Source organism: Sciurus vulgaris (assembly GCF_902686455.1).
Source record: "Sciurus vulgaris genome assembly, chromosome: 8".
Taxonomy (NCBI): domain Eukaryota; kingdom Metazoa; phylum Chordata; class Mammalia; order Rodentia; family Sciuridae; genus Sciurus; species Sciurus vulgaris.
In genome coordinates, this window is record NC_136468.1 from 6,683,289 (window position 1) to 6,705,295 (window position 22,007).

Sequence of the window (22,007 nt, forward strand, 5' to 3'; positions counted from 1 at the left end):
TGTATGTCTGTGCATGTTGTATCATGCAACATTATTTAGGATTTAAAAGGATGTTGTATTAGTCAGGTTCCCTAGAGGAACACAATCAGCAGCAAGTATGATTATAAAAAGTGTATTTATTAGTTTGGCTTACACAACCAAATGCTGGATAGTCCACAATGGCTGTTTACAGGTTGGAGAGCGGGAAGAACCAGTAACTGCGCAGTCCAATAAGCTGAAGCCTCACAGCAAGAGGTGTCAATGATGCCACCCCAGTTCAAAACTGAGGCTTCTGGGAACTCCCTGGAGAATCACTGGCAGAGTTCACTTTGGAAGAGTGAAGGAGAGAGAGTTTGATGTCCTTAGGCGATCACAGCAGCAATAAAAAAACCCGTTCAAGAAGAATAGAGCTTGCATCTGCTGCTGCTTCCTTGTTCTTCCAACTTTTATTCCATCCAAGCCTCCAACCTGTTGGATGGCGCTGCCCATGCTTAGGGAGGGGCTCCACTTCAACTGGTTACCCCACATGCCAATCATTTCCTAGAGGCACCCCCCATGACACACCCAGCATCCTTTTAATCTCAGCATCTCTTAAACCAATCGAGTTGACAATTCAAATTAACCATTTCAGATATTGTGTCATTTATCACAATATGATAAAATGGAGGATATTATACTTAATGAATTAAGCTAAACATATATACAGCATGATCTCACATACACTGGAATCTAAAAATGTCAACTCATAGAAGCAAAGAGTAGAATGTTAGTGTCCAAGGACAAGAGATTGTGGCAAATGGGGAAAATGTTCATCAAGGAGCACAAAGATTCAGGATGAATCAGTTCTGGAGACCTAATAACACAGTTACTATAGTTATGATGCTGTCTTGCATTTTTGAAATTGCTAAGAAAGTAGACTTTAAATTGTTCTTACAGCACTAAAAAAAAGAAAAAAAAGAACTACGTGAGCTGACAGGTATATTAATTACTAGAATTACTAATTTCACAATGTATATCTATGTCAAACATCACACTGTCCACAATCAGTATATGCAAATCTTATTTGTCAACTATATCTCCATAAATCAGGAGATGGAAAACATTGTTGTAGCCATCTTTGGAATATGCAATAATTCATTACAGTAACAACTCTCTACTAAATTAAAAGGCAAAGAATGTGATGTACACTACTTCCACAACGTATGCCATATTTTAAAATCTTCTTCCAAATCTTATTTAAAACATATTCGAATATATTCTCCCTAGCTTCTTCCCTTATATTTCCAATTTTTTCATCATATTTCATCTTTATATATTCTATTTCTTCCTTCTTTTCTTTCTCTGACTTGTTAGCATATTCCTCTTCTATCAGTCGGATTTCCTTATCTAGGTCTTCAGCATAAATTTTCCTCAGAACCTCTGCACGCTCTTTCAGCCTTTCCTCTGTATCCTCATATATGGCATCAGAAAAGTAAGTCCCTCCATTGTTCTTCACCATCTCGTCTATCAGCTCCACCAGATGCTGCACTTGAACTTCCTTCTCAGCCTTGTCTGTTTTGTTGCTAATGGCATAATAGCGGTTCCCACACTCTTTGATGATATTTTTTAGCTTCTCATCTGCCTCTTCTATGAAGCTATCAATACTTTGGCTCTCCAACTCATCCTTGTGAGTGAACAAGAGTATCATGTGCTTCATGGCCTCCTTCCCGAAGACGGCCTTGATCAATGCAATAGTGTTCTGCTCTTCCATGGTGAGGCGGCCCAGCTGGATGACCATGACGATGGCGTGAGGTCCTGGGCAGGAGTAGAGGACACAGCGACTGATTTCTGCACACGTAGTTTCCAGAGACTTCCTGGTATCAAAGAGGCCTGGAGTATCAACAACACGAAGGTTTCTCCCCTTCCATTCTCGGGTTGCATCTTGACAGACCTTGGTAATAGCTTGGGCAGAAATCTTAGAAACAAACTTCTCTTCTCCAAGGATGGTGTTTGCCGTGGCACTTTTCCCACTTCCAGTTCTCCCGACCAGAACGATTCTGAGGGTGTCATTTTGGTGGTCAGCCATATTCCTAGAGGCAGACCTTGGAGCTGAGGCACACACAGACCTGGAAGAGTGAAAGGAGACAAAAATACCGGCTTAGCTAAACAGAAACAATTCCCAATCTCCTTTTCTTCTTTTTTTTTCTCTCACTGAAATTTGGTAATATTTTATTATCCTTATTTGTCCCAGTAGAGAAAAAGATGGTCCATTTACTGTGGAAGAAATAATAGAGAAATTAAAGAGTTCCCCTGAGAAGAGTCCCTTGTCCAGATAATTTCACAGGGACTCCAATGAAACTGACAAATCCGATCATCTCACTGCTACTTAAACTGCTGTGATTATGGAAGCGTGCGCCCACCCCCACCACTAGCCCATGTGCCAACATTGGGAAAGTGCCCGTGGCCCCAGCCCCTGCTGCTGGCCTGTGCCTAAGCCAGCACTGAGGGTGTGTGCACCTGCATCCCTGCCCTGCCACTTGCCTCAATGCCAAAGTCAAGACGGAGGGCAGCTCCCGGACTCCCAATGCCTCTGCCATCAGCTACAGACAAAGAAGCGTAGCTACTGTGGTGTCCAGCTAGAACCCAAGCCAAAGTAGCTGCCCAACTGACACCTGAAACACATCTCCAGGAGAGGCTTTCTACTACTACGAATGCCATCCTTTAAAAATGATAGAGACGACTGATATGACAGATATGCAAATATGATCCTCGAGACACAAGAAATCAGAAAAAGCAAAGTAACAGGATGCCTTTAAAGGAACACAAGAACTGTTCAGCCACAGACCCCAGAGAATGAGATTGATGAAATGCCTGAAAAAGAATCTGAAAGAACGGTTATGATGAAATTCAATGAGATACAAGAGAATACCTACAACATTTCAGCAAAATTAGGAAACCCTCATTCATGATATGAATAGGGAATTTAGCAAAGAGATGGGAATCTTGAAAAAGAACCAAACAGAAATATTGGAAACGAAGAGCTCAGCAAGTGTTGAAAAATATAGCTAAAAGCCTCAGCAACACACTTCATCAATCAGAAGAAAGAATACCTGAATTTATGTAATCTCAACTACTCAGGAGCCTGAGGCAGGAGGATAACAAGTTCAAGACCAGCCTTGGAAACTTAGTGAGACCTGTCTCTAAACTGAAGTCAGGCATTTTGAAATAGCCCAACCAGGCAAAAAAGAAAGAAAAATAATAAATAACGAACACATCCTCCAAAATCTTGGGACACCATTAAGCAAACAAATAGTCACATGTTGAGATCACTTGAATTGGAAGAAAAGGAGAAAGGCATAGAAAATCTATTCAATGAAATAATAGTTGCAAATTTCCCTCATCTTGTGAAAGATACGGACATCCATGTACAGAAGACCCACAGGTCTCCAAAGACATGACCAGAAAAAATTCTCAAGGTGGCTCATCATAGTCATAGCCAACCTGTTAAAAGTACGAGACAAAGAAAGAATTCTAAAGCTGCAAGAGGAAAGCAGCAAGTTCACCTTACAGACCCAGAAGGGAATAAAATGACATATTCCAACTTCTGAAAGAAAATCACTGTCAACCAAGAGCACTCTACCCAGAAAATCTAGTTTTGGGAAATGAAGGAGAAATAAATATTTTTCAAGACAAGCAAAATCTGCAGGAATTCATCACCTCCAGTCCAGCTTTACAAAAGAAACTGAATGGAGTCTGTGTCTAGAGGCAAAAGAAAGGAAACTAACAGCCTAAAATTACACAAAAGTATTAAGCCCCATTGGAAGAGCAGATGACAAAAGAGGAATAGAAAAGAACCAGACATTATCAATACAGTAGACCACCAAGTCTCAAAGGTGAATGGGGGAAGAATAGAAAAAGTATATTCAAAACAATTAAGCCCTTACCTGTCAGTAATCACCTTGAGTGTAAATAACCTTGAGTGTAAACTCCTCAATTAAAAAATACAAAGCTAGCTAAAGGGATACAAAAACAACATCCAGAGATATGCTGCCTGTAAGAAACTCTTTTCACTAGTAAAGACACTCAGACTGAAAGTGAAAGACAGAAAAATATATTCCCATGCAATCAAGAACCAAAAATGAACAGTAGTACCTTATATCAGGTAAAATAGATGTAAGGACAAAAATTACAAAAAGAGACAACAAAGGTGGTTCACCATGATCAAGTGGAATTTATCTCAGGATGCAAGGATTATCCAACACACAGAAGTCAATAAATGTAATACATCAAATCGACAAAATGAAGGACAAAAATGATCTGATTATCTCAACAGATGCTGATATGTCATTCAATAAAATCTGACATTCCTTCATGATAAAAAACCTTGGGGGAAAAATTAGGGATAGGGGGAAAATGCCCCAACAAATTAACAGTTATATATGACAAATGCCACATCTATTTCCTACCACTCTGATACTTGACATGGTTCTTTTGGAGTACAGGATTCAACACTTGACACAGTTCTGTTGGAGTATAGGATCCAACACTTGACACGGTTCTGTTGAAAGATCATCCTCCCTCTTAGAGGCCATAGGCGTAACATGTCTCCATGTGCAGTTGCTTTTAATACTAATCATCAATATAGCCTTACATTCAGATTACAGAGAATACTGGGGAGATTTCATGGTGCTGGGACACAAAATAACATACAATAAAGTTTAATATTAATGCTTAGATGAAATCATAAATAAGCAATTATGATTTGCTCAAATTTGCAAGGAGCCTGTGATTTCTTTAGTATACAAATTCTCTAAAAGTTATATATAGTTATATGAGAGTGTATTCCTCTGAGCTTTGATGTGGTGTTTGGTCTTCATTGCTTTCTTAGTGTTTATGATTAAGTTTAAGGATATTTTTTTCCACTTAATAAATAAATAGGTTAATCGTAAGTACAATTTGTATTCTTCCTATGTCTAGTTAGAGTTTTAGTCCATCATTGAGTACATGAAAGAATAAATATTAACTATAAGCTGATTCTTCTATTCTCTGTTAGTAATAACAAAAAACATTCCACTGTTAATAACTAACATTAGAGTTCTCGGAAGGGGTAACTTCTACAGAAACTTAATGTCGTATTCTTTCAAGTAGAGAGCACGGTGCCATCTACCTTGCTGGGAACTGTTTTTCTTTTTAAGCTCTCATACAGTAAAAACATGTTTATTGAATAAGATCATTAATTATACTCTTGAAGATTTTTTTACTTAACATTTCCTTCTATTAACCAAGAAATGATGTAAGCAATACCAAAGAAAAAACATACAAAAAGACTCTGTGAACAATAAAGATTCAGACTCAGCCTCAGAATGCTTGGTGTCTCTGTGTGCTGTTTTTCCACTGCGCTGACACCTCCCATCCACCTCGGACCCCTGACTGCTGTCAATGTTACCTCAAATGAGTGAAAGAATTTCCTTTACGATCTGAAACCAGACAAGGATGTCCACCCTCACTACTCCTATTCACTATAGTACTGGAATTTCTGGACAGAGCAATTAGACAAGAGAAGAAAATGAAAGGCATGTGAGTATGAAGGGAAGCAGTCAAATTACCTCCATTTAGGGTTAATATCCAGAAAATATAAACACTCAAAAAAATTAGCACCAAAACCAAAAAGCAAAACAAATAACCCAATCAATAGAGAAAATGTTCCAAACAGACATTTTTCAAAAGAAGAAATATAAATCCATGAAAAAATGTTCAATGTCATTAGCAATCAGGGAAATGTAAGCCAAAACTACACTGAGGTTTTTATCTCACTCCAGTAAGAATGGCAGTCATCAAGAAAACAAATAACAATAACTGCTGGTAGAGACGAGTGGGGAAAGGTATTCTTTTATATTGTTGGTGGGACTGAAAATTAGCACAACCACTTTGGAAAGTCGTATGGAGAGTCCTCAAAAGACTAGAATTGGAGCCGCCATATGATCCAGCTGTCACACTCCTTGATATTTATCCAAAAGACTAAAATTAGCGTACTATAATGATATATGCACATCAATATCTATAGCAGCACAATTCACAATAGAGGAGTTATGGAACCAGCCTAGGTGCCCATCAACAAAAGAGTGGATAAAGAAAGTTTTACTTAGTCATAAAGAAGAATGAAATTATGACATTTCCTGGAACTGAGATAGAACGAGAGAACATCATGTTAAGTGAAATAAGCCAGACTCAGAACATGCAGAAGCAAGAGAAAGGGAAAAAATGAATTAAAAAGGGGGATATTGCAAAGATAAAAGGGAGAACAAAAAAGTAGAAGAAGCGGATTGAGAAGGAGGGATGGAGGGAGGGCATGGGGAAATACGGGGAATAAAATCTATCAAACTAGGCTGTTTCCATATGAAAATACCAAAATTACTACAGGTTTTATATGTAATTATAATGCACTAAAGCAAGCAGATCAGGGGAGAAAAGGAAAGGTAATAGGAATGAAATTGATTAAATTATGTCATGCCCATGTACAAACATGGCATAAAAATTCCCACTGCTATGTATAAATACAATATAATGCTCAAATAAAAATCTTCGACATTTGCTGATGATATGATTCTCTATGTGCAAAAACCTATTCTAAAAGAGTAACAGAATCGAGATCAACCTACAAAAACCAACAGCATCTTTATGTACCAATAATGAACTTGCCGAGAAATAAATCATGAAAGTAATTTTTATGGTACCTACTCTCAAAAATTAAAGACCTACGAATAAATTTAACCAAAGAAATTAAAAACCTCTACAATGAAAATTACAAAACACTGATGAAAGTAATTGAACTAGGGACCGGGGCTGTAGCTCAGTGGCAGAGTGCTTGCCTAGCGTGTGCACGGCACTGGGTTCCTTCCTTAGCACCACATAAAAATAAACAAATAAAATAAAGGCAGGCTGTTCATCTATAACTACAAAAAATCTTTAAAAAAAGAAAGTAATTGAAACAGACACAATAAAATGGAAAGATATCCCATGTTCGTGAATTGGAAGAATTAATATTTTTAAAATGTCCATACCACCCAAAATAATTAACAGATGTAATGTAATGCCCATCAAAATATCAGTGACATTCTCCACTGAACTGGAAAAAATCCTAAAATTAAAAAAGGACCCCAAATGGCCAAAAAGAATCTTGAACAAAGAATTAAGCTTGAGGCATCACAATGCCTGCTTTTGAAACATACGACAGAGCTATAGCAACCAAAACAGCATGGTACTGACATCAAAACAGACACACAGACCAATGGAATAGAATAGAGAACCTCAAAATACTTTACACATCTGAAGTCAACTTATTCTCAACAAAGGTACCCAAATCATACATTGGAGAAAAGACAGCTCTTTAATAAATGGTTCTGGAAAAACTAGATATTCATATGGAGAAGACTGAAACTTGCAAGCTATCAGTCTTACGGGGTTAACAGACATACCAGAAAATTGGGAGTTAAAAAGTGAGTCAGTTTTCAAGGCTATAAAGTTAAGATAACACACCAAGAGATGGGAGGCTGACAAGCTAGTTCAAATTAAGATTACAAAAACCAAGAAGCCAGACAAGGTCACCAAAATCGAATCCACTAAGACAGGACAACCATCTATCCTGTTCTGAAAACGGTATTAGTAACTCAGCTGATGAGAAGTAAATTCCAGAAGGAGGAGGCAAATGCATGCATAAAATGGTCACCAAAGTAGCTACAGATGCCTTTACTTTATTACTGTAGTAAAAGCACTCCCCTACCTGGAGGCTTACAGTGGTAATCAGACCTTCAGGAGTGATGAAGATGAGCCCAGCTGCGACTAAAATCCTCCTCCACACGCAATGACATCCCGAGACTGAGTCCCTGCCCACCCACAGAAGTCCCAGAGCTGTGTGCATTGGTCCTGTGCTTGGATCAGCCTGAGATTTCTGTCCCGTGTGTGTGCCCATCTTGGGCTTGAGCAGAAGAATAAAGAGCCTTATTCCCATCAATCTGCTTTTATTTGATTCTTCCGATGGAAAGCACGAGAACCCACTGAGTTGGTGACAATCTAAGAAGTGATTAATACTGAGAACATGTAAGGAACTGAAATAACAAAGGAACAATCCAGTTTTAAAATGGGCAAATGATCTGACGAGACATATAAAATGAAGAAATACAAATGACCAACAAATATATGAAAAAATGCTCAATACCATTACTCACCAGGGAAACGCAGATGAAAACCACAATACAACATCATCTCACTCCAGTTAGAGTGAGTACTATCAATGAGACAAAAAAGAACCCGTGCTGCTGGTGAGGACGTGGAGAAAAAAGGACTCTCCTACGCTGTTGGTGGAAATGCACATTAATACAGCCATTATGGAGAACAGTAGGAGGGTCCTCATAAAACTAAGAATAGCCCACCATATGATTCAGATATCCCACTTCTGGGGATGTATCTAAATGACATAAAATCAATATACAAAAGAAATACTGGCACTACCATGTTTATTGCAGAACTAGTCACAATAGCCAGGATAAAAACCAATCTAGCCTGGCATGGTGGTTCACACCTGCAACCCCAGCAGCTTAGGAGGAAAGAGGATTAGAGGTTCAAAGTCAGCCTCAGCAATTTAGTAAGGCCCTAAGCAACTTAGGAAGAACATGTCTAAAATAAAAAATAATAAAGGGCTGAGAATGTGGCTCAGTGGTTAAGCAAGGGCTGGGTTCAATCGCTTGTATGAAAAAAGAAAGAAAAGAAGGAAGGAAGAAAGAATCCGAGGTCCTCACGAATGGATGAATGAATAAAGAAAATGTAGTATATATGCATAATCAAATATTATTCAGCCATACGATTATCAAGAATACGAGCAACAATAGGTGTTGGAGAGGATGTGGGGAAAAAGGTACACTCATACATTGCTGGTGGGGCTGCAAATTAGTGCAGCCACTCTGGAAAGCAGTGTGGAGATTCCTTAGAAAACTTGCAATGGACCTACCATTTGACCCAGCTATCCCACTCCTCGGCCTATACCCAAAGGACTTAAAATCAGCATACTACAGAGATACAGCTACATCAACATTCATAGCTGCTCAATTCACCATAGCCAGATTGTGGAACCAACCTAGATGCCCTTCAATTGATGAATGGATAAAGAAACTGTGGAATATATACAATGGAATATTACTCAGCTATAAAGAATAATAAAATTATGGCATTTGCAGGCAAATGGATGAAACTGGAGAATATCATGTTAAGTGAGATAAGCCAATCTCAAAACTCCAAAAGACGAATGATCTCACTGAGAAGCAGATGATGACACATTATGGGGGGGGGGAGGGGGGCAAGAATGGAGGAAGGAGGGACTGTATAGAGGAAAAGAGAGGTGGGAGGGGTGGGGGGGAAGGAAAAATAACGGAATGAATCAAACATCATTACTCTATGTAAATGTATGAATATGCAAATGGTATGCTGTTACTCCATGTACAAACAGAAACAACATGTATCCCATTTGTTTACAATAAAAATAAATTTTTAAAAAAATATTATTCAGCCATAAAAAAGTGAAAACTGACATTTGCATGAAAATGGATAGAACTGGAGGACATTATGTTGAGTGAAATAAATCCGACCCAGAGAGATAAATATCGCATGGCCTCTGTCATATGTGAAAAATTAAAAGTCAGCCTGAACGTGGACTAGTGACTGCTAGAGGCTGGGGAGGCTGGGGGGCACAGAGCGTAAAGAGAGGACACAGAGGGCCACATGGTTAGAGGGAGGAATGAGTTCTAGTGTTCTGCAGCCCAGTGGGATGACTGTAGCTCTACACACCTGTTATATATTTTAAGAGGACATAGAAGGGAGTGGTTCCAAGGCTCCAAACCTAAAGAAATAATAAGGAAGACAGGCACAATGGTGCTCATGCCTGTAATCCAAGGCACGGGGGAGGCTGAGGCAGGATTGCAAGTTCAAGTCCAGCCTGGACAACTTAGGGAGACCCTGAATTTAAAAAAACAATCAACAACAACAACAACAACAACAAAACTTAAAAAAAAAAAAAAAGAGGAAAAAGGCAGGGATGGCTGGGGATGTAGCTCAGTGGTAAAAGCTTATATAGCATGCAGAAAGCCCTGGGTTCTAGCCCCAGTACCCGAAAAATAAATAAGAAAATAAAATAAAAGAGTTGGTGATGTATCTCAGTGGTAGAGCAAAAATAAGTAATAAGGAGATAGAAATGCTAGTTATACTGATTTGTTCAGTACACATTATATACAGTGCTGAAATATCATACTGAATCCCAAAGTGCATACAAATATTTCATGTTAATCAAAAAGAAAAAAGAAAAAAAAAGAAAAGAAAAAAGAAAAAATTTTAAATTCCTTCCATGAGTTAAGTATAATATTGATTCCAAAAACTGATAAAGGTTTTACCAATAAAGAAGGTTACAGGTGGTCTCATTTGTTAATACTGATTTTAGAATCCTAAATGAATTATTAATGCCAATAAATAATACACTATGATTGTGATCCAATGCAAAAATACTAGAATGGTTATTTATAAGAGAACTGATTGTTACCACACATCCCATTAATAGATTCAAAAGAAAATTACCTAGATGCAGAAAAAAATATTTGACCAAATTTCACATTGATTCATATTTAAAGCTTTTTACCTAACAGCAATTAGTAGACACTTCTTTAATATGATTTAACATAAATACAAATTTCAAAAATTTTGCCATCATTTTTTTTTCTTTGGAGGTAAAATATTGATTATAAAGTTCATTTGGATGAAGAAAAGTGACCATTATCCTGACCAACAAGAAAGGAAGAGAAAAGTAGCTCTTTCTGATAGTAAATGATTCCAGTTCTATAATACCAGCAGGAGGATGCTGGGGCATGAAGAGGCAGAGAGAAAATTCAAATCAAATTGCCCATCTTGATTTCATTTATATTGAATTTAACCACACTAAGCTACAAGTATATTCCACAAGGCGGCATCCCTTATCAATGGGGAAAGATAACCAATTTTATAAGCAACATTGGGATAACTATATAGTCTTACAGAAAAATATTAAATTGCATTTATTTTCTCATGCCACATTAGTTCCAAATAGATTAGAAATTTAAATGTAAAAACGTTAACTCTGACTTTTTAAAGAGCATTTTGAGAGATTCAAGATGGTGGAGTAGAGGAAGCTGCATCCCTCGTTACTCAGTGACTCCGTATTGAAGTAGCAGGGCGCTGCTTCTCAGTGAGGTGAGTGAAGGAGGGATTCCACTAAAATATGGGACAGTCAGAACGTCTTAGAGACCCAGAAATTCAGGGGCATTGAACAAAGAAGTAAGTTCACTGGCGCCAGGCTGGTTGTGGCAGTGGCAGGGCAGAAGTAGTGGCCCTGGGTCGCCAAGGAGGGGAGGGAGAACACAGAGAGACACAGGAACAGAGCTGGCGTGGCTAAACCTGAGGTCAGAAGCAGCTGCACTTGGCTGAGTCAGAGGCTGCACCTCAGACTGGTGTTGGCAAAATGCTCTGAGTTCCTCGGCTGGCCGTGGGAGCCAAGGCTGAGCCCTCGTGGGGTGGCCGTGCCGCAGTGGGAACCCTGGAGACCAGCGGGCAAGGGCCTGCCGTGTGGCCGAGGGAGCATGTAGCAGAAGGTGACTGAAGCAGGAAGAGAGAAGACTGTGCCCAAGGGGATTCAAATCAGAAAATGAAGGGGGCCCAACTCACCTCTCCTGGGAGTCTAACGGCTCAGCGACCAGCTGAAGTGGGCTGGGACTCTGAACAGGCAGGTGTGAATACACTCAGGGACTGAGTCTAGGAAGGCCACGTTCCTGGGCAGCAATGTGTGTGTGTGGTGGTGGAGTACTGGCTCCTCTGCCCCATGAGCAGAATTCCTGGGGATCTGCACCTGCCAGGCCCTCGGGTGTGTTGATCCAATCTCTCCAGAGCAGATGCCACTCCACAAAGCCCCTGAGACCTGATGAGACTTAAGCCCCAGCCACTGGACCTGCCCTCAGGGAACTCTGCAGCAGCCTCACCTGGGAGAGCACACATCTGGTCTGGGCAGACAAGACTCTGATGGACTCCATTCCAGCGCAGCTGGTGAGAGGGAAGCTGAGAGCCATTTCAACCAGCTCCCGCCTTCAGCCACTCCAGCTGGCAGCTCAGTGAGCAACGCAGAGAGAGCAATGGGCTAACAACCCCCTTTCTCTCAGGACCCAAGAGAAATGGAAGGAAGGGCAGTTGAACATAGGCAGTGAACATCCTCTCTGACGATTCTGACCACCTTAGTGGAGATGATGCCTTCATTTTTCATTCAGAATGTGCTCATTGGTTCATGGACACATACACGTACACACATTTGCTTAGGTTTTCATTTTTGGCATTTTAAAAATGTAGTTATTTTTCCTCTGAGAGTTAGGGTGTCAGTTTGTTTGGTTTTGGATTTCTGGTTTGTTTCTCTTTCTTGCCTTTCTTCTCGCACTAATAGCCAGATCCTCTTGTTCTTTCTTTCTCTCTCCCTTTACTTTTCCCCTATTTTTCTCCTTCCTTGTAGTCACTACCTGCTACATCTCTTTTGAATTCCCTCTGTTCACTTTTTTTTTTTTTTTTCTTGGTGGGGGGAATTGAACTCAGGGGCACTCGGTCACGTAGCCACATCCCCAGACTTATTTTATACTTTATTTAGAGACAGGGTGTCACTGAGTTGCTTAGTGCTCGCTTTTGCTGAGGCTGGCTTTGAACTCGCAATCCTCCTGCCTCAGCCTCCAGAGCTGCTGGAATTACAGGTGTGTGCCACCGTGCCCCGCTCTGTTCACTTTCTGAATACTGAAAACTCTCTCGTATCTTCCTATCACATTTTCCTTTCTCTTGACTCTATTTTTACCATCTTTTAGAACTAACTGGCTTATGTAACTCCTGTCCCCACCACTCATGTTGTAATTATTACTGCTGTGGGTGATAGAGTTGATACCTGCTGTTTTGCTTTAAAAACAAATCTAGTTTGTTGTTATTTATTGTTTTTGCTGTTGACAACTGCTGACCCCATCATTCCTAATTTTTGTGGTAGTTAATTTTGTAAATGTCATAGTAGGAACTGGGTATATATTCAATGCTGTATATTGTTTGCTTTGGTCGCAACTATTGTTTATTTCCCCCTATTCTGTGAAGTGCTGGAGACCTACAGGGATATCTTAAGTTCACAGGGTACAGACTGCTGAGCTAAACTCAGTCAAAACACAGTGGCACATGCCTATAATCCCAGTGGCTCGGGAGGCTGAGGCAGGAGGATCTCGAGTTCAAAGCCAGCCTCAGCAAAAGGCAGGCGTTAAGCAACTCGTGGAGACCCTGTCTCTAAATAAATAGGGCTGGGGACATGGCTCAGTGGTCAAGTGCTCCTGAGTTCAATTCCCGATACCCCACACATGCAAAAAAAAAAAAAAACCAAAAAAGACAGTGTGCTTTGCTTCACACACAAACTAATGACATTCAAATTTCAGCTACAATTTAATACAAAGAATAAAAGTGATAAGAACCCAAACTAATAACCAGGACCCAAGTAGGAATAGCTAGGGGTGGGCCCCAGGTCCCACTCAAGGACATCCACTGCTATAGCAAAAACAGAGAGAATTGTCACAAAGGCTGTGGATACTACACCTACAAGGGGGACTCAATCCAGATCACTCTAGGACACTTTGGCAAGAGAAGGCTGTGCCCTAAAAAGGCCCACACATAAAGAGTGGAAGAGAAATCCATTCCAACAGATGCATAAAAGCCAACACAGGAATATAAGAAATATGAAAAGACAAGGTAACATAACACCTCCTCAAGTCCATAACTCAGCAGCAATTGACTCCAAAGATATTGAAGTGGACAAAATACCAGATAAAGAAATCAAAGAATGATTATTAAAATGATCAATGAATACCAAGAGAACATGCACACACATACACACACACACACTGAATGAATTAAGGAAGTCAATATGGGGCATAAAAAGAAATTCAATAAGGAGAGAGAGAGATATTTAAGAAGATCCAAAACAAAATCTTGGAAATGAAAGACACAACAAATCAAATAAAATGTTCAATTAAAAGTCTCTAATAGAGCAGAACACATTGAAGATAGAATCTCCAAACTGGAAGACAAAGTGGCCAGTCTTAAACATTCAGACAATATTAAAGAAGAATATAAATAACCATGGTCAGAATATACAAGAACTCTGGGACAACATTTAGATATCAAATTTAAGAATCATTGAAATTGAAAAGGGTTGTGAGATGCAGGTTCATGGTGTGGATAATCTCTTCAGAGAAATAATAACAGAAAATTTCCAAACTTTGAGAATAAGATGGACATACAGATACAGGAGGCATTCAAAACCCAAAATAGACAAGATCATAAAAGAACCTCTCCATGATACATTATAATTAAAATGCCTGTTATTACATTTTAAAAAATGCTTACCATTCAGAACAAGGACAGAATTTTAAAAGACTCAAGAGGAAAATATTATGTCACATTTAGAGGCAAGTCAATCAAAAATACTTCTGATTTCTCAGTACAAACTCTAAAAACTGAGAGGGCTTGGAATGATGTCTTCTAAATCCTGAAAGAAAATAACTGTCAATTGAGATTGTTATATCCATCAAAGCCATCCCTCAAAATCAAAGAGAAAATAAAAGCCTCCCAAGGTAAGTAGAGACTAAAAGAATTCATGACTACTTAGCTGGCACTACAAAACTTACTTAAGGAAATACTCCACACAGAGGTAGCTAAAAACAAAACAAAAACCAACCAACCAAAACCTACCAGAAATGGTGGCACACACCTGTAATCCCAGCAGCTTGGAAGGCTGAGACAGGAGGATTGAAAGTTCAAAGCCAGCCTCAACAACTTACCAAGGCCCAAAGCAACTTAGTGAGATCCTGTATCAAAATAAAAAATAAAAAGGGGCTGAGGACATGGCTCAGGGGTTAAATGTCCCTAGGTTCAATCCCTGGTATCCAAACAAAAACAACCCAGAGCTCATAAATCTCACAAATGAACAGATCTCATTTGAAGAGTAGCTAAGTAAAGGAGAAACAGGTCCAAATTAAACATTAATCAAAATGGCAGGAATGAATAAACACCTCCCTATAATACCATTGAATGTACATGGTCTCGACTCTCTAGTTAAAAAATGTAGGTTGGCAGAATGGATTAAAAACCAAGACCCAAGTATATGCTGTTTGCAAGAGACTCACCTAACGGGCAAAGAAATTCAGAGGCTGAAAGCGTAAGGATGGAAATTGATAAACCATGGATGAAGCCAGAAAACAAGCAGGAGCAGCTGCTCTCACAGATGACAAAGCAAACTTCAGGCCAAAATTAATCAGAAGACACAAAAAGGTCACTTCATACTGCTACCCAACAAGATGATATAACAATAATAAATATTTACGCCACAAACATAGATGAAACAAACTACATGAAAGAGACACTACTCAAATTAAAGGCTCAGAGAGACCCTGGTACAATAATGCTGTGTGATTCCAAACAAAAACTCAGTAAAGACTCTTTGGACCTGAAAAATATAAATCAAATCGACTTAATAGACATGTATAGAATATTTCATCCAACAACAGCAGAACACACTTTCTTCTCACCTCTTTGCACCTCTTGGAACCTTCTCCAAAATAGACCATATTTTAGACCACAAGGCAATGCTTAACAAATACAAAATAATACTTACAATTCTTTGCATCTTATCAGATCATAACAGAATAAAATTAGGAATCAATACCCAATCCCTGTGGGAAACTATATGATTACATGAAGATTGAATAATATACTTTTCAGGTTTTGTTTGTGTGTTTTGCTTTGGGTACTGGAAATGCAACCACTGAGCAACATCCCCAATCATTTTACTTTTTATTTTGAGACAGTATCTCATTAAGTTTCTTACAGCTTCACTAATTTGCTGAGGCTGGTCTCAAATTTGCAATCCTCCTGCTTCAGCCTCCCAAGTTACTGGGATTCCAGGTGTGCACCACAGCACCTGGTTTGAACAATGCACTTTTGAATGATGACTGAATGATAGAAGAAATCAGGGAAGAAATCTAAAAATTCTTAGACTCAAATGAGAATAGTGATAAAACATACCAGAACTCTGGGACACCATGAAGACAGTTCTAAGAGGAAAGTTTATAGCTATGAATGCCTATGTAAGAAAACCAGAAAGATCCCAAGTAAACAGCCTAACGATGCATCTCAAGGTCCTCAAAAAAGAGAATGAACCAATTCCAACACCAGTAGAAGGAAGGAAATAATTAAAATCAGAGCCAAAAATCTACGAAATTGAGAATAAAAAATAAAAATAAAGAGGATCAATGAAACAAAGAATTGATTATTTGAAAAGATAAACAAGATGGATAAACCCTTAGCTAAACTAACCAAAAGAAAAAGAAAGGTGACCCAAATTAATAAAATTAGGGATGAAGGGGCCGGGGTTGTGGCTCAGTGGTAGAGTGCTCACCTAGAATGTGTGAGGCACTGGGTTCCAGCCTCAGCACCTCATAAGAATAAATAAATAAAATAAAGTACTGTGTCCAGATGGACTTAAAAAATAAATACATAAATAAAAATTTAGGATGAAAAAAGAGAAATCACCACAGCCATAACAGAAATCTAGTAGATCATTAGGGACTATTTTGAAAATGTAAACTCCAATAAATTAGAAAACCTAGAAGAAATAGATACATTTCAGGACACATACAATGCCAAAATTCAATCAAGAGGACATAGAAAATGTAATAACCAGCAATGAGAAGCAGTAATAAAAAGACTTTCAACAAAGAAAAACCCAGGACTAGGTGGATTCTCAGCTGAACTCTAGCAGACCTTTAAAGAACTAATGCCTGGATTCCTCAAATCATCACGTGAAATAAAAATGGATGGAACACATCTGAATTCATTCTACAAAGCCAGTATCACACTCATACCCAAACCAGACTAGAATGACTTAAGGAAAGAAAACTACAGACCAATGAACTCAGACTCTGATGAACTTAGATGAAAAAATACTTAATAAAATATTAGCAAATAATATTCAACAATATATCAAGACTGTACATCATGACCAACTTGGTTTTATCCCAGAGATGCAAGAATTTTTAAAAAATATTTTTTAGATGTTGATAAACCTTTATTTTATTTATTTATATGCGGTGCTGAGAATCAAACCCAGCACCTCACACATGCTAGGCAAGTGCTCTGCTACTGAGCCACAACTCCAGCCCCTGCAAGAATGTTTTAACATATGCAAGTCAGTCAATGTAATTTATCAACTAAACAGAATTAAGGACAAAAATCACAGTCATCTCAAATGCAGAGAAAACCTTTGACAAAATTCAACACCGATTCATGATAAAAATGCCCAAGAAATTGGGATAGAAGTGACCAACCTCAACATCAACATCTATAGAAAACAAAACCCAAAGCTAACCTTACAGCAAATGGGAGAAAACTGAAAGTATTTCCTTTAAAATTCGGAACAAGACAAGGATGTCCACTCTCCCCACTCCTATTTGATGTAGTAGTAGAAATCTAACCAGAGCAGTTGGGCATGAGAAGGAAATAAAAGGAATAAAAACAGGAAAAGAAGGAGTCAAGTTATCACTGTTTGCAGATGATATAATTCTACACTTAGAAGATCAAAAAAGTTCCATCAGGAGATTACTAAAGTTAATGAACAATGCAATATAGCAGGTTACAAAAGCAACATACAAAAATCAATAGCTTTCTTATATACCAATAATGAGTCTGCTGAGAAAGAAACCAGGAAAACAATCCCACTCACAATAGCCTCAGGGGGAAAAAAAACTAGGGATAAATCTAACCAAGAAGGTGAGAGATCTCTAGAATGAAAACTCCACAATACTGAAGAAATTTAAGAAGACACAAGAAGATAGAAAAACCTCCCATGTCCATTAATAGTCAAAATTAATGTTTTTTAAATGGCTTAACTACCAAAAGCAATTTACACGTTCCATGCAGTCCCCATCAAAATACCAATTACATTCTTCACAGAACTAGAAGAAAACAGTCCTGAAATTCATTTGAAAGAATAAAAGACCCAGAATAGCCACAGTAATTCCAAGCCAAAAAAGCAATGCTGGAGACATCACAATACCTGACTTCACATTATACCATAGTAACAAAAACTACCTGGTACTGGCATAAAAATGGACACATAGATAGATGGCACCGAACTGATGACACAGAGACAAACACACACAGATACGGTCATCAGATCTTTGACAAAGGTGTCAAAGGCATACAAAAGAAAGAAGAAAGCAAGGAAGGAGAGAGAAAAGAAAAAAGAAAACTGAGCAAGAGAGATATAAATATTTTGAAAGAGATTGCAAAGGAAATTGAAAATGTTTAAATAGGAAATGCAAAGCAATATATAAAAAGACATTGAAATTCAGTCCTAAAAGAGAATATTAGTTAAATATGTAAGAAAAAGTTAAACATATTAAAATTACTTTGATATACTATCTCTCAGCTATAGATTTTGCAAAAATTGAAAAGTTTGCTCACAGAATCTGTTAGTGAAGTATAGGGGAAATAAGTCATCCCTTACACAGTTAGTAGGACTGGAAAAGCAGACCACCACATTTCAAAGTAAGCAATGCCTTGCAAAATTCTATATGCATTTACTCTGATTAGCAATTTTGATTTTAGGACTGATCCCAAGCTACCATGACAAAAATACAGAAGGACACATGCACAAGGCTGTTCATGCAGTAAATGTCTGTCGGAGGGGAGCAGTCAAATAAAGTAAGACGTGTGCACACTGTGAAGTACCGTCCTGCTGGAAAAAGGAATGAGAACTACCTCTAGGCACCAGTATGGAGCTACCTCCAGGAGACATCATTAAGCTAGAGAAGCAATGGAGAAAATACTACATAGTTACTGCCATTTATGGAACAAGGCAGAAAATAAGTTTTACATATTATTTCTTTCATATGTATGTGAAAAAACAAAGGCAAGATAGTCTGATACTAAACAAACAAAAACCTGTATAGCAATGGGAGGGGCAAGATGAGGGGCAGGATGAAGGGGACGATCAGGGAAATCTGACACAACTGGTAATATTAAAAATTTTAATCGCCTTTTGAAGTCTGATTATGAAAGTGTGGGGGTACTTTTAGATGTCCTTGATCTTTCAGAGATACAGAATCTAACACTGGTAACACAGGAGGGCCAACCCCGCTGCAAACTGGAGTAGAGTAGAGAGGGATTGCGTAGAAGGAGAACAAGATGGCACGACCTGATGCTCACTAAGCCTGGTCTAGGTGCACGTTTGAGTAAGTTTAAAGTTTTCCACAATCACAAAATGCACCCTGTGTGCACTACAGCCAACACTGGGAGCAGACCAGCCATCACTCAGATAAACCCGCTTCACACATTGTCTCCTTTACTCCTCAAAAATAGCCTGCAGTGAAGCTGACTTTACGCTCTAACTATTTCATACTGTGATTTTTAAAATGAGGAAACTGATGTAATTTAAAAATGCCAGAAAGGTTCCTGTGCTCACAGGTAGTGGGCGGAGCAGGGAGTCCACCTGACTCGCAGCTCACTCTTCAGCAGCACACGGTGACCCTTCTCGGCTTTTCAGACCATGCTCTAAGTGCCACCATCAGAGCTGGGCGTGGGGGACGGGCACCGGGAGCCAGCCTGCCGCGGGATGCCTGCAAGGCCACCCACTTCTCAGCTGGTCCTCGCTCTTCCATATGACGAGCCGAGGGGACAGACACAGCCGGAAGCAGTCATGTGGACAAATAAGTCCAGCCTTGCGGGCTCCTCCTGAGGTCCCCATGGTAAGAGCTGCCCCGGCCTCTCCGGGTGCTCAGAGCCGGGCAGCCAGGCACGACTAAGGCACTTCCTCTATGATGCCACCAGTACAAAGGGGAACCGTGGCCTGAAAACAGCCGAGAGGCCTCAAGCCACACGGACAGAGGCTCTCCTCGGGGCCGTGACCCCCCCATGGTAGCCCTCCCCACAGGTGGCACCGCCAGGGACACGGCCTCCGTGTGCTGGAAAGGAGTGGGCACACCGAATTCCAGCGTCCCTCTGACACCAGTGACCCGGCTGACCCATGCAGGGTCACCAAACTTGCTAGGATTCTGGCTCTTTTTCAGTAAAAAGAGGGATTTCAATAGTCTCTAAGTTGTCCTCCAGCCCTAAACGTCTGCCCTGAGCGCAGTGAGTCCCATGGAGGTAACCAGGAGGTGCCCTTGGCCATGGCACCAGCTGCCGCAGAGCCCTGCCCACAGGGCTCACCCTGTGAATGACCGGTGCGCGGACACCACGGCGGTCAGAGCTATGCTCCTCCTGCCCACGCCCCAGCCACCACCGCCTGGAGGCGGCCCTGGGGTCCTGCTGGCACAGGGCCTCATCCGCTGCAGACCAGACGCCCCTGAGCGCCCCTCCAGCCCCCAGCTCCGGCCTTCTCCACCACCAGGCTCACCTTTTGAATGAGTTGATAAGTTCTCAAGTTTTCTCCAAGGACCTTGCTTGAGGCGCTGCTTCTGCTTCTACTTCTGCTTCAACTGAGAAGCAAAAAGGTCTGCCCCCACCCCAAACCTCTGAATCAGGAAACGCAGCTGGGTGCAGTCCAGGAAAGCACCCTGCCTTTCCAGAAGCAGGAACACTGCCCTGCGATTTGGTGGTGTTTCCGTTTTGCCAGGTTGAAACATTTGTCTGGGTGCCTGCTGTAACACCAAAATTTCAGTTACATGTTTTGTTTAAGGTCACATCGATGTTGTTGTGTTTTCAACATGAGTTTATCAGACATAACCCTACTGTAAATTGAGGAGCAACTGTGTGTGTGCGTGTGTGTGTGTGTGTACCCGCATATCCATACATGCACATATATACACAAATGCATATATGCATATATATATTAAAAACTCAGAGCTTTTTCTGCTGCTGTGATGCAAGACAAACACAAGTTTAACTTATTAAGATATTGCAAAAATAACATCAGGAGATAAAAGAATAACTTCTCGTGCCACCCTGACTCTTACACTAATTAACCTCAGAATATCAGTTTCCTGTTGCTGTTATAACAAATTGCCAAAAATGGAGTGGCCTAAAATGGCACAAATTTGGCCAGGTGTGGTAGCACATGCCCATAATCCTAGTAGCTCCAGAGGCTGAGTCAGGAGAATCTCAGTTCAAAGCCAGCCTCCACAGCTTAATGAATTCCTAAGCACCTTAGTGCCATCCTGTCTCAAAGAATAAAATGAACTGGGGGGTGCGGCTCAGTAGTTGAGTGGCCCTGGGTTCAATCCCTGGCACCTCCCCGCAAAAAAAAGAACCCACAAATTAATTTTCTTAGGTTCTGGAAGTCAAGAGTCCAAAGCTGAGTCTTATGGGGATAAATCTAGATGTTAGAGGGATGGTTCCTCACGGAGGCTGCAGAGGAACCGTGCTGTGCTTCTTCCTGCTCTGAGAGGCTGCCAGCACCCTGGCTGTGTCACTCCAGCCTCTGCTGCTGTCATCACACTGGCTTCTTCCTCTTCTGACCTTCTCTACTATTAGGACTTTCGTAATGACACTTAGGGACCACCCAGGTAATTCAGGTACTCTCCCATCTCAAGATTCTTGATTCAATCACATTCGCAAATCCATTTTACTGTGGAAGATAAACTTCACAGATTCTGGGACTTTGGATACGGTTATCTTTGAAGGGCCATTATTCAGCCTACCAGAGTCTACCCTCCGACCCTTAAAGATACACGTCCACCCCCCATGCAAAACGCATGCACTCCATCCCAACATCCCTCAGAACTTCAACTCATCCAGGCACCAAGCCCAACATCTCATTCAAATATCATTAGCTCAACAGCTCCAAATCTCATCACCTATTACCTAAATAAGGTATGGATGAGACTCTGGTATTCTTAGGGGAAAAATATCCTCTCCATCTGAGAACTGTGACACTAGGAAACAAGTTATCAGCTCACAAATACAGTTCTGGAACAGGTTTA

General features: G+C 40.1%; 1 protein-coding gene across 4 annotated transcripts; it reads right to left on the reverse strand.

The window, feature by feature from the left end:
- Positions 1 to 98: 98 nt before the first annotated feature.
- Positions 99 to 20,734, reverse strand: GIMAP7 (GTPase, IMAP family member 7). Of its 4 annotated transcripts, none has more exons than XM_079152516.1 (2): positions 20,483 to 20,734; positions 99 to 2,084 (listed from the first exon to the last, which is right to left on the reverse strand). In XM_079152516.1, exon 2 carries the CDS (start codon positions 2,042 to 2,044, stop codon positions 1,136 to 1,138), a length of 909 nt encoding a protein of 302 aa, XP_079008642.1. In that variant the 5' UTR covers positions 2,045 to 2,084; positions 20,483 to 20,734; the 3' UTR covers positions 99 to 1,135. The 4 variants fall into 4 exon arrangements, with proteins under 4 accessions (XP_079008642.1, XP_079008645.1, XP_079008644.1 ...); XM_079152519.1 differs by lacking the exon at positions 20,483 to 20,734 and adding an exon at positions 19,550 to 19,574; XM_079152518.1 differs by lacking the exon at positions 20,483 to 20,734 and adding an exon at positions 12,006 to 12,029.
- Between the last annotated feature and the right edge of the window lie 1,273 nt (positions 20,735 to 22,007).

Excerpts from the sequence above, each read along its gene's own strand:
- GIMAP7 (XM_079152516.1), bottom strand. The coding sequence starts at position 2,044 with ATGGCTGACCACCAAAATGACACCCTCAGAATCGTTCTGGTCGGGAGA.